The sequence below is a fragment of the Perna viridis genome, chromosome 12, assembly GCF_037379345.1.
Source record: "Perna viridis isolate PV_CMFRI_1.1 ecotype Kerala chromosome 12, ASM3737934v1, whole genome shotgun sequence".
NCBI classification, from domain to species: domain Eukaryota; kingdom Metazoa; phylum Mollusca; class Bivalvia; order Mytilida; family Mytilidae; genus Perna; species Perna viridis.
Window position 1 is genome coordinate 14,102,782 of NC_142456.1, and position 13,980 is coordinate 14,116,761.

The 13,980-nt window shown below is 31.5% G+C and overlaps 1 protein-coding gene across 3 annotated transcripts in view; it reads right to left on the minus strand.

Moving 5' to 3' along the window:
• LOC148601303 (uncharacterized) overlaps window positions 1–13,980 on the minus strand; it is a 94,312-nt gene that overhangs the window by 74,027 nt on the left and 6,305 nt on the right. Inside the window, exon 2 of one of the 3 annotated variants that reach the window (XM_088555043.1) lies at window positions 6,746–6,781. The exons of the other annotated variants lie outside the window; for them this stretch is intronic. Within the exon in view, the coding sequence (XP_088411169.1) occupies window positions 6,746–6,781 (36 nt within the window). The remainder of the gene's footprint in view (window positions 1–6,745; window positions 6,782–13,980) is intronic. 3 annotated transcript variants of the gene reach the window in all.

A 13,980-nucleotide genomic window follows, 5' to 3' on the forward strand; every position in this document is an offset into this window, starting at 1 on the left:
AAAGAATTATGCAAAATGCCAAACTGAAATTTAACCTCAAAATGTGTACAATGTATCTATCTGCATTGCCCAAATTGTTCTCAAAGTCCTTCCAAACAAAACCAAAAAGGACTCCTTAGAAAAGAAAAATGTGAAATTGATCTACAAGGATTGTGTTGAAACAAATGTTATATCATCAGAGTAAGAAAATCTGAAAATTTGAAATCAAGGTTGTCCCTAAGTAATAATGAATTATGAATAAGATTTTGGTTGTCATTTTGGCAAGTACTTGTCTGAATGGTAGTGTCACTTGTCCCAGGCAATAGGACAACCTGAATCATACCCCCAATTATATGTTTATTTGCAAACACCTGTTCTTCAGATGTTTTTGTTTTCAGCATTTCTCAACTGTAACATGCAGTCAACAGCTTGTTCAAGTATTGTAACATTAGGTAATATCTGGATGTGTATTTGTACCTCAAAAAGGCAGATCCAGGATTTCAGGTAAAAGGCTTTGTACCTCAAAAAGGCAGATCCAGGATTTCAGGTTAAAGGTTGTGTACCTCAAAAAGGCAGATCCAGGATTTCAGGTAAAAGGTTGTGTACCTCAAAAAGGCAAATCCAGGATTTCAGGTTAAAGGTTGTGTACCTCAAAAAGGCAGATCCAGGATTTCAGGTAAAAGGCTGTGTTAATTTAAGAGAAGAAAAGTATATTTGTGAGGAGAAAATCTGAAAATCAAATGAAAAGATAATGAGTTCTGATCCAGAAATAAGAAAGGGAGTACTGTAAATTGTTCTAATTAGCATACTAGGATAGGTTCAGGAAGGTCCTAATTTGGCCCTAAATCTCAACTGTTACATAGTCACTAAAATCTGTTGCTAGGCTAGTCATAATTAAGACTTCATATTTTAAGAAACAAATTATAAAAGGCAATAGTACACAATGTGGAAGTGATTGACCAAAACATGGACTGGCTTTCTGGAAATCTTAATTCATGACAATTTTCGGAAGTTTTCAAGTACAAATCCTTTTCAACAACATTGGCCGTGTCTGTCGACCAAATAAATTTTGTGATAGCTACATGTATTTGACTTGGACCCACTAGATTAGAAAATTGTTATAATGGTCAAGGCATACAGCCATTGTCATTTTTAGCAAAGACCAACCTAAAAATGGTCAAAAATTTGCACAAAACTTACATTTGTTCATTTTGCTACGTCACTAAGGTCACAATACCCTTAATTTTAATGCATTCCCATGAAATCCAATTATCATTGTTAAAAACTGGATGCTTAAGGACATATATTGATCATATTAAATTAAGTCTAATTTCAATACTATGAAATTTCATGCATATATCATGGTTGATATTGGGCTTTAGTGAACTTACTCCTTTGGCAGAAATATAACAAAACTGGGCAAAAATGAAGAAGGTTTCCAATCCCCAAAATCATCCTCTTGGATTCACAACTAATATTGATACTCACAAGTAACTAAAGAGAATGCTAAATTTTAACAGCGAAGTAATTTCATGTTACATTCACTCCATTTCAGTTTATAACTGAAGTTCATTAAAGCTGGAAATGTCTAAAACACTGTCATTGTGTAATGAATGATGGTGAAAAGCCAAGGACACTAATTGTAGATTTCTTTACCATTAAAAAGCAACTTTGATGGCTTGATTGCTCCAATATTTTTTTTTTTAATTCTTCAGAAGTAAATATTAGAAAATACAAGCTGGTATCCAAGACCATATTTTTGTTTGATATTTTCTATATATGTTCAACTAAATTTCATCCAAAAGTTTGACAGCCAAGCTCAAATTATAGTAACCATGGGCTACTGGTCAACTGCTAATTTTTATCCCTGTTCTTCATTCAACTCATCTTGGAATAATTCCCACCAGATCTTTCTCACTGGGTAACAACAATTGGAAAGGCCAAAACACTAAAAATTCTTGTCATAGAATAAAAACCATGCCATGATGGAGTATTACATTGTGAAGGAGAAAACCATAAAGTGATGCCCTAAATGAAACTTTCCCTTAGTCTTCTGATTAACTAAAAAGAAGTGTACCAATAATAAAACCAAGTTCTTGCATGTCATGGCCATATGTACAACAACAAAGATATTACCTTCAAACACATGATTCAACATTACATGAATATTTTATACAATGAAGTTCTCGTTTTGTAATATCAACTGAAGTTCAATAGTCTGCCTATAACAAAGCTCCCAGAAATACCAAGTGCCAAATATAGGACTTATAAAACATTCATACAAACCATCCAAAGACAGTGTACAGTTTCCTTCAGCAGCTATTGATTTTTCAAGTGTCAATTTAATTTTAATGACTAACATCAGGGATTTTCTAACATTTTTTAAAATATAATTTGGGTTTTTTGGCCAAATGGTTCGGATTCAATAATGATAAATATTAAATTCTTTGGAAAGATCCTATTATTTGTTGAACTGTTTTTCATTAACATTCATTTTTTGATAGGATTTAATGTTATGGTGGTAACATTTTTTTAATTGACCGAACACCTCCATTTGGTTTGTACTATGAAGATTTGAAATTACTCACCAAAAAGTCATGGGTTTCCAAAATGTGATTTTTGTGGAAACAAGCAAAGGGAAACATGTAAATGCATTTGGACTTAGAATGCAATTTAAGCACTGACAGTCAAAACGCATCAACCATTAATTTTCAGGTGATACACTGTCATTGATCAAAGCTTTTTGTTATGACATCACAAATCTGACATTGTTTAAAAGCTGCCAGTGATGTCCCTTGCTTTCAAACAAACTTGTTTTTTTCTGACTTTAAGCATTTTTTCCAGTCTAAAGACATAAACAGTGCAATGACTTAGCAAAAACTGTGTATGTACAGCAATGCTTGGGTACAGACTAATATTTTCCTGAATTTTAATATGGTTTTATGTCAATACTATGCATTGCTATTGTTTCGGTGCCTTGGTTCTTTAATCTTACTCAATATTCACTTGACAATGAACCTCATTGTGGTGGAGAGTAAGTTTTCCTTGGCAGTAGAAATTCAACAATGTCCCTTTCTAGGCTTGTTGCCGTGGTCCTTTATTACAGAACTTTCATAGTCATTGTATTTACTGACATTTTTCTTTGTCTACATCATTACAACAGAAAACGTAAGGTACTAACTTTGAGGAATACATAACATCATAGTTAACAACTGGCAAAATGACTATATAGACATTGCATTGTTACTTTGTGCCTTATACATCAGAAGAGATTTTGGATGAAAGATGTTCACTTTTTTGCTGCTCTATTAAAAAATAACAAGGATTTCAAAGGATTGAGAATCTTTTAAGATCTTTCATGCCAGAACAATATAAAAAGAAAAAAAATGGGTCAGTGTGCTCATTTTTGAGATATAAGCATTTAAAATTTTAGCAGGAAAAGAATTTCTGAAGATTTTCAATAGACTGTCTTAAAAGGTTTTATCTGTTAAGAACACTGAACACTGGTAACAAGGATTTCATAAAAACTTCTGAAATTACATTTTATGGTATGTTTAATGAAGTGGTAGTCACTTGGCAAAAAAATATTAATGCCATGAAAAGGATAAAACCAAAGTCCAAAAATCTGACAAAAATGTCTGAACATGACCAGCAAACATCCTGAATATAGTGTATTTGATTGATTTTTTTTATTTTTTGTTTTTCTACTTATAGTTCAAGCCAGGGCTAAATTCCTTATCTCAATAAGCTTTCTGTGTAATATAGGGATGACTTTACAAAGTCTACAAATGAAGTGGAAATTGGCAAAATCAGAAGTAAATATACTTTAAAAAAAAAGCTAAAAAGTGGAAAAAAATAATCCCTGGTAACATAATACAAAATGTAGTTTTTCAGACGCAGTCGATATAGCTTCGCTTTTTACCCTTTTACCTTAAGGATGCTCTTCTATGGAAAGTAAATCACCTGACCGCAGTTCTTTTTCCTGATTGGCAAAATACTGATAACTTCGTAGTGTTCGAAAAATTTGTATTGGAATTGCATTTGAAAAAAAACTTTATTGGAACCTTAAAAATTGCATGTCATGTGTTATTTTCTTGAAAGAAATGTAGAAATGTAGTAAAAAAGAACAAAATTTTACTGCGTTGGCTATCTATTTTTTTGTTAAAAGATAGTACTTGTTTCTTAATATTCTGACATTTAGTCACAATGTTGCTAAAAATATAAATACCATACTATACAACAGGTAGGCTGGAAGTTATTGCCTGTGTGTGTAATGTTGTCATTTGTTTTTGAAAGATGAATAATTCATCCTGAAATGTATTCCATATGCTGGTCAAAGACCAGAGTTTTTCAATCAATCACCTTAGTTAACACTTAACTTCAGTCAACCTCATACATCATGTAATAGAAACAATGCCAATCTACCAAATAAATGTCACATGGAAATCAGGGTTAAATAAAAAAAAAACTATCTCAGTTTGTCTAAGGTTGAAAATGGCATCTGGAACTTGTAAAAATATTATTTATACTAAAAAATTCATGATAAAAATTGATGTTTTAATAAATTGTCCCCATCACAGACTTAATGTTTTTTTTTTTATATCATTATAACATCACACTAACATACTAAATCATTGTTAATTTGGTACACAGATATTTTAAGTTAGCTGTAAGTTTTTTTTTTTTCTTTTTTACATAACTGGACAAATATCTTCATATCTTTTTTTTCAGTTAATATTTCATATGAAATACATGCACATAAAACAAACTATTTTATTTACTTCAGCAAACACAATATGGAATGGCTACAAATGTTCAAATTTTTAAGTTAGGTGAATATCTACTCTACAACGTGCACAGTATGAAAAGAATCTACTGAACTAATTAATATGCATGATTAATATATGAAGAATCAGGTAAGGTAGGATTAAGTCTGCAAGGAATAGGGTGCAGATATACATTGTATATAAGCAAATGTGGTGAATCTCTCTTTTAAGGTGTACATAAACAATGTTTACTGGTCAATTGTAACAGTAGACAAAAGTCTCAGCACACCCTCGGTGAGTCTAAGGTTCCACAAAGTGCATTTTAGATTTATACTTTTATATGCAAGGGAGTGAAGTGCTTACCTTTTTTAAGTCTCTTGTAGGCATTAGGCAGTTACTGACCTGAGCAATAAGTAATAATATACTCCCTGTTCATATCTGATATCCTCCAGTAGTTGACCAGACTTGCTGTCAGTGATTACATGTACATGTAACTAACACTCAACTCATAAATTACCCTTGCATCTAACAATCACCCTTGCCCACTTACAGTATACATGCACTACAGGTGTTTTACTCAACCAATTTAGTTCTTGTCTTTTCTCTCCAATTTTGTCAAATTTTATCACCCAACTCTCTTGATTATAAAATCTCTGTATTCTACATTTGATCAATTTTTGTGTTGTTTCTTTCAAAAAGAAAATAGTTTACCTCAGAACTTCTGTACCTAAGAACTAGAAGATGGCTGAACCAATCCAATTCATGTACAGTGGATCATTCAATAAATTTGGTGAAACTTCTTCACATAATTGATAAAAAAAATACAGTTTTATAATCATTTCTCAACAGACTCCTAATATATCTGCACAAGGATATTCAAGCACAAAGGTAACTGAAGTTGTAGAATACCTGAACAAGATCACTTCAAATAAAAAGCAAAGGATGGACAACTGTATAGCATGAGCAGGTGAGAAACGATAAAAATTTGTAGATCATTTCTTTAGCAGTAAGGAGAAATACCATGACCATACTATAACAAGTCATCAACTAACCCATATAATGACAAACCTGCATGTAAATAGCGTAACAGCTGTCACCACCTCTTTTAAAACCTTAACACTACCTCATCTACAATCTGTATAATGCCTGCAGCCTATAAATGTTCATGTGACACACCAAAGACCTAAAGGCTCCAGTTGGATGTCCTGCTGCACGACAGCAATACAGAGATAAATACATTTTATGGAGAGAAACCAGAGGAAAACAAGACAAAGAGACTGATACCATCAGTATAAGTCATCAGTCTAGTCAGAAAAAGATCAATATTGAACCAATACAAAGGAACTTAAAAAAAAAACATCTAAAATTTAGATAAAAGACTGGAAACACAATGATCATGACTTGCATTTGCCAATAATGACTCAAACATTCTAAGTGACAAATGATAAAGATATAACACTGAAGAAGTAACTGCTAAAATGTTGCTGTTCTTTCAAAATGATTCATAAAAAAAATATTGATGATCACTGGTTTGGTCAGATTTTGGGAATCTTCTGGTTTTATCAATTTCATGACATAAATATTTTTACCCAAAGACCCCCACTTTTCTACTCATAATTTCATAAACACACCTTAAAATGTTACTTGAGAAGTTTTTATGACATCTTTGTTATCTCCTCAGAGTTATTAATAGATAAAACCTACTAAGACAAAACCTATAGAAAATCCAGAAAAATCCTTTTCCCGCCAAAATTCAAATGCCTTTATCTCAATAACAAGTTACTATGCTTTTTCTTCTTTTCATATTGTTCTAGCATAAAAGATCTTAATAAAATCCTTGTTATTTTTAAACATCCTTAAATCTGCATATCGGAACCTAGAGCCCCATTCTACGACTAGTACAAAGCACACACACACACACACACACACACACACACATTTTTTTAAACAAAACCCTTCAGCCCTAAGTTTCTGTTTTAGCCAATAGCATTTTACATTACCTTTTTCATCATTTTCTGTGTCCCATTATCATAATCCTATAATTAACAAAAAGATAAATTGCATTTTCTTTGTACCTCTGGTCACCAGTACATAGTAACTCAGAAGTTAGGTTTAAACCAGTTTAATTCACATTCTAAATTGAAGTTTTTTTCCCTACAGAAGTAAATGCCTTCTCCTGTTCCAAAGTTCAAAGAGGTATAACTCCCACAAAATTCAGTGGATCATAAATTCCTGGAAATATGCACAACTACATACCATGTCTTCATTACAAACAAAGTTTCATGAAATCTATGCAACAGTTTCTGAGAAGATGTACTTACAAAAAAGGGATGGGCAGACAGATGGTCAGGACAAAAACAATACATGTATGTCTCCCCACTAAAGTGAAGGGAGGCAAAATTGCATTCCCCCCATAAATCACATTTATTATTGCCTTTTAGGTGGCATGAGATTAGTACAATACTACTCAGTTACAGTTTAGTTTCGAAACATTTCATTACATGTATTTTTTACTTCCACAAGGTTACAGTATTGCTGGAAGAGTGACATACATTACAGAGCTGTGGTAAATAATATAATCTTTCATACCTAACTTGCAAATGAGTACACTGAAACAGGAAAAATAAACAGCTACACTTTAAAAGAAGTCTCACAACTCTGTGAAGAAAAAAATCAGAAAAAAATTAAAGAGACTTTGAGTTATCATATAAAGTATGAAAAGAGGTAAACAATTACAGGTACACCCAATACATGTAATATGCGTGTCTGCAGATGAGTGTATATAAATTATGCAAAATTTTCTTTCAAAAATGTTGCCAAAACCTCAACTAAAATTATTTTACCCATTTCATAATCAAGCTACACCCACTAATATTACAAAATACTGTCAGGTAAAGATGAATACTTGGAATAGCAACATACTGATGATAAACCACAAAGCTGACCTACCATAGCCTACTCATCTAGCCAGAACAAGTATCAGCTTGCATAGAAAACCACCTCAGATCAGAACTGACTCTCAACACAGTTCAATTTCCTATAAAGATCATTAGAAAGCATTTAATTGAAAAACCTACAAAAGTTTGTCACATTTATTCTTGAACTTTCAAAGATTTTGAAAGTGCAAATAGGCCAGGATGGAAAAAAATAACTTTAAAGGAAAGATTAACACCTCTTTAAGATATATATCAAGCCCCAAATCAATGCATTACAAGTGACATCAAAGACACACCTTGAGGCTGACAAAAGTAAGAGACTGTTTATGATAAGGTCTTCCAGAAGTAAGTGTTATTCATTTATCACCACTAAATTTTAGGTGATATAAGGTACATGTACGTCCAATATAGCAAAATAAAACAGAGTTAACAAAAAAGAAAACTGTCAGACACACCTAAAAGGCTAATTTGATGAAAAAATCTAAATTCAGTAATCATTATTTACTCAGAATAAAAAATGAGGTTTAGACAAGGATTTTCAATGTGATACATGTACATTCTATGCCCTATTATTTTTTTATGTATTAAGGGTTTGTCTATCCCCCCTTTTTTCATGTTTTAAATAATTATTTCTGCTACACCAAGCCAAGCAAATAATATAACACTAAATTTGTCAAAAACAATATTTTTTTTAAACCTACAACTTAGCATAGAAACAAGAAACCAAAAATTATAGTTTATGTGAATTTTTTAACAATGGTTGAATCTTTCATATCCATGACATTTGTCAGGATTTTTGTCACCAATCCTTCATGAAATCACTCTATTCAATCAAGTAAGAATGTGAGGACATGTACCCCAGATCATGTCTAACTGAGGTAATTATCTCCCCTTTTAATCCAGTATTAAAAGGAAACCAGTCAGAGATATTATCATGTCATAATAATTAACCCTCAAACTTCAAGGACAACAATTGTAAAAATTCTTTTAACAGCATAAGGTTAAACAGTACTAAGGCCAGAGTTTAGTAGATTTTACACATGGTTAGGGAAATATAAAGACCCCCTGTCAGAAACTGATCATCAAATTAATTTGGACCCCACTCAATATGACATGATTTTAAATAAATAAGTGGGTACTTAGTGACAAAAGACTTTTATAAGCATGAACATTTTATCAAGACTTTGTCCTGATCACCTAGCAGGAAAAGAATGTATTTGTAAATCATTTTAAAGAATAGAGATTTTTTGTTGTAAAATAGAATTTTGAAAAAGAAGATGCTATTAATGTGTTGAAAGAAGACTTTAAATTTTCCTGAGCCAAACTTTAAAAAAAAAAAGAAATTTTTATCCACCATTTAGAAGTTGGGGCCGAACTAATTGTTTTTAGTAACAATTGTTATTGGACCCCTGCCAAGCTTATTCTTTCAGGAAGGTGTAAGCTACAGGACAGATTAGGTAAAAAACAAAATGAGAAAAGTTTTTTTCTGCTCAAGACCGTTCATTAAACTGCTGCTATGGAATATATAATGATTGATACCAACAATACCGAACCAAATGTAAAACTAGGACAAAAGGAAAAACATTGAGCAGCATCTTTAAAACTAGACATACAAGATGGATTTTACATAAAACAATACATCAACAGAACTAAAAAAACAGTAGGAATTATTATATGAAGGACTCTGGTACAAATGAAACATACAAAGATAACACATCCACAGTGCAAACTTAGAAATTTTCTCGGCCAAAATTAAGATTCTACAATTAGTGCAAGAAATAACAGATCAGATTCATTTCATCAACAATTAACCATTTCACAACATAATAATGCCTGTTAACCAAGCCATCTCTTCTACCATAGTTACAGGTACATAACTCTCAGACCTTTGAGTAATTCAATTGTGCTAGTGCTGAATCAACTTATTGGCTCCCTCACTCTCCAAATAATTCAATTCTCTCTGGTGACAATGCAGACAGTTCTGGAGATAGGATACATGTACCTGGTACTCAATAACACAGGAATGTACAATGTATCACCTCTTTACAGAACAGCACATGGTATAAAATGATGGCAGTTATTTTCAATCCCAATCCACCACACACAAAGAATTTCAACAATAGTTTGACTGTTATTTGTAAAAGAATAAATTTGGAGTCTAAAGCATACAGGTATCTCATTCATCAACTAATATTCTCATTACTGAAAACTGAAAACAAAACTAAGAATAAATGAGTTTTTTTTTGTTTTTTTTTTTGTTACTAGAGAAAAAGGAGGACAAAGGTTCTTAGAAACAGTCAAACAGAACAAGATTTTTTTCTTTGAAAAAGGGACTACAATTCAGTATAGAAGTATTCAGATTCTCTTAACTCTTGAACAAGCAACATGACTTTCTTTTTTTTTTTCAGATACATGATCAATGGTTAACACCCAGCCTAACGATCTCACCACCTTCACACTTGCTTGCAATGTTTCTTTCCATCTCTTCTACTCTCATTAACTTACCTTTACAAACAAAACATGTTGTTGATTTCCAATCCACAAAAATTATGAAAATAATACATCTAAATCTGGTGCAATAAGTAAATAAAAATCTACAGAACAAGCGTCTCTGGTTTCTGAATAATTTTTTATTTTGACATTGATGACCGTATGGTCCTGTCGACATCTTTACCTGACAGTATTAAAACTTATTATAATCTAATGCTGTTAGGTAAGATGTAGCCAGAAACCACATTAATACATGTCAAATTCCACATCCAAAATGGCTCCAGAGAGTTCGTAGATGTGCAGTGGTGCAGGGTGAATCATGTCCAGTAAAAGCAATAAGCAGAGTAGATGAATTAGTTCCATGCAGGTTCATATCAAAACTTAGTAGCCATTGTAACAACATAAATGTTTGAAACAGTTACTATGAAACTTGTCACATTATTAACACTTCGTCATCACTGGCCCGTGTAAAGTGTTTCAATATTTGATGCGTAACATATTATAATTTCACACATATTTCTTGATCCCTTTTAAAATATTAAATTGATCTTTCAATAATTATAATATTCTCAAATACTAACCAGGAACTAAGTCAATTTAATGTCTGACCTTATCCAAGCGAGTCAAATCCTAAAATGAAACTTCAAATAGAATTAAAAAAAAAAACAGGTGTGGCAGTTAATCACATCACATCAAAGTTTCATAAATTACACATGATACATGTAATCATCAGTATAAAATAACCAGTTTTCTCTTCCTTAATAATCAGCAAGAATACAACAAAAACCGATCACATTTACAACATCCTGCAGTTTACATCACATAAATGCAGAATTTGCAGACCATGTTCCCACGTTACAAAATGGAAGTTCCAATATATCAGTCGATAAAGACAACACTATCGGACAAAGACATATAATGGATCATCATTTTCCTATCCAATCACTACATTTCAATAAAAGTTGTCATAATTTGGTTTAAATTATTCTGGTATCATACAGCAGTGCACAAAGCATATGCATTCCAACTAACACTTTTCAATAGACAGTTTTATATACCTACAAACTGTAGACATTTCTTCACTGATTATGCCCAATAGGTGAAAAATGTTGATGCGCTGACAAACGTATCTTTATCAGATTTAGCTATAAGGCAAGCAACATTAATATCAAACACTCATTTTTACTAGGAGGCATGCCACGTTGTTCGTAAAAGCTATTCGTCTGTGACACAGCTCATTCCATATGTTTAATCACCCCACATCACGGAACAAAGAACAACGTTTCAAGTCTTTGTGATAATTCAACCACGCCTTCAAATACCCGATATTTTCCTAAGGTAAAAACTTTCAAATGATCACATCTTATCTCAATTAAAGGTGACCCCAGGTACATAAGACCATGCTATAAATTCTGTACCTGTTCACAAACTGTTTTACTCAGTTCTGCTCAAAGGCTTTACCAGGTTATGTATTAAACAACAAGGTAAACTATGGAATATAACTGGTTGATCCATTGGAAGCCATAAGAACTTGTGTCAATACAAACAATTTTGAGTTGCTATGATAGGCCGTTATTAGAACTGGGCTGGATGAATGGCACATGAAGGACAAAAATATCACTTTTATCATGCAACCCCCGGGCAGATATAACACATTGTACTGATAGTTATTAAATGAGGTCTAAAATGTTCATTCTCAAAACTGTTGAAAGTACAGAGTGTTGAGAATCATTAATACACATATGTGTATGTTCAAAACATCCATTAACAAAGACCTTAACTAGGAGGATTTTTTTATACTTATAACAGTGATTTTAATAACCTTTAAATTTTTCTGTTGCAATTTTCTATATTTTTTTTTACAATAAAACTCCAGTCAAACTGTCTATGTTTAAATTTAGATTATATCATAAACATGTTAAAATTTTCTGTTTACATGCACAGGAAAAAAGGTACTCTTATATCTTAAACTTTAAAGAGAGAAAAAATTTAAATGCCACCTTTAAAAAGTAAAAAAATATTTAAATAACAACCAAAAATGAAAATAAATACATATTTGTTTTAACCAAGAAATTATACTACAAATATTCTTGCTTTATATTTTTTTCTAAGTTAACATTTTCACAGTAACCCTACCCATTCTTTTTTAAAGATAAAAAAACATTTCATCCTTTTATACTTATTCAAGTAAATAAAATTGAATAAGTCATGTCTAACATGTTTCATATTTTTTTTTATTAAACCCATTCTTTGATCTTTAAAACAACCAACATTGTTATATAGGTTCATTTGTACATTCTACCAGAAACAATATTCTAACAAAAAAAAACGTCTGACTTACACCCCCATGTCTCCATAACTTTGATTGCAACCAAATGTCCACATAATTAGCATTATTCATAACTACTTCCTCAAACCAAGTAATAATCTAATGATAGCCATGTATGCCTTCAATCTCTTTTACTACAAAATGTATGTCCAGACAAAATCTCTCATAATATAACCACAAATGAAAATCTTACGATGTGAGTGTTTTGTCAACTAATTGTCCAGTCAGAAAAAAGACTGACCTTTAACCCTCCAGAAAATTACCTTTTTCAAGCCCAAATGGCAAATAGTAGTTCATTAACTGACACAAAGTCAGTAAATGAACTACTATGAAAACTTCTTTGAAGAAATTGGAAATGGTTCAAATGACCACCAGCCAATATAATGAAGTTCATTTTAAACAACTCAACTTTGATTAAATCATAATGGAACACTTGTGAATTTTTAAACTGAATTTCTCTATTTCATTCTAATCTTGATTACCTGTTGACATTTCAACCATGTCAAGTAATATCCACATTATGGCATACAAAGGGGGATAACTCAGTTTAATAAATCAAAATTCTGTGAAATTAAAATGATATACTATACATGTAGAAAAACAACATATTTAAATTTGGTACTGCATAATTTTAATTGTAATACATGTAATTAACCTTAATTCATCATATTATGAATCAGATGTATAGTGTTTATCTTTTAGACATACATGTAGCATTAGTAATTTACTCATTAAGTACATGTACAATTAGTTTACAATAAGCAAGGTTTAAAATCATTAAAAGCAATTATGCATACTCATTCACTTTTTTAGAAAACATGAAATATCCTACTGTTCCTGCACATGTACATGTAGAAACTTGAAACTGAGTTAAGATTAATTGACCTAAACCTTGAGGAAATTTACTTAAAATAAATGTTCATTTTTTTTTTTTCAAATTACTTAAAACGATGACTTTAAAATCTTACTGCAAGTACAAGTACATAAATAGATATTCACTGGCATTCCTTTATACAGGTAAATTCCTCTGTTCTACATAACATGTAATTGACTGAACTGATCAATATAGTTACCAATTTGTTACTAGGATAATATACATTCCCTGGTTGTTAATTTGTACTCTAAGAATAATTTTATCCCTTTTCAAAACAGTGTTGTAAACAGACCCCAGTCTGTGTGGACATATGGGATTACAGTAATTCACTATGATGTAACATTTGGTCAACATCTTATCTGTTCAATGGACAAATTAAAAACTTTTTATTGATCAGTGATAACAAAGGTTATGTCATAAAGAGTACCAGGTCATAAACAGGTGTCTATTCACACCTTGAAACAAGTATAATGTAGAGTTAATTTAACATGTTCCTTAAATGGCAATAAACACTTGAAGTCCTGTAAAGTACTTCACAAGTTAGTCACCTACATGTACATTGTAGCTTCATGTAGAATGTAAACAAAAATCTTATCCATAATTACT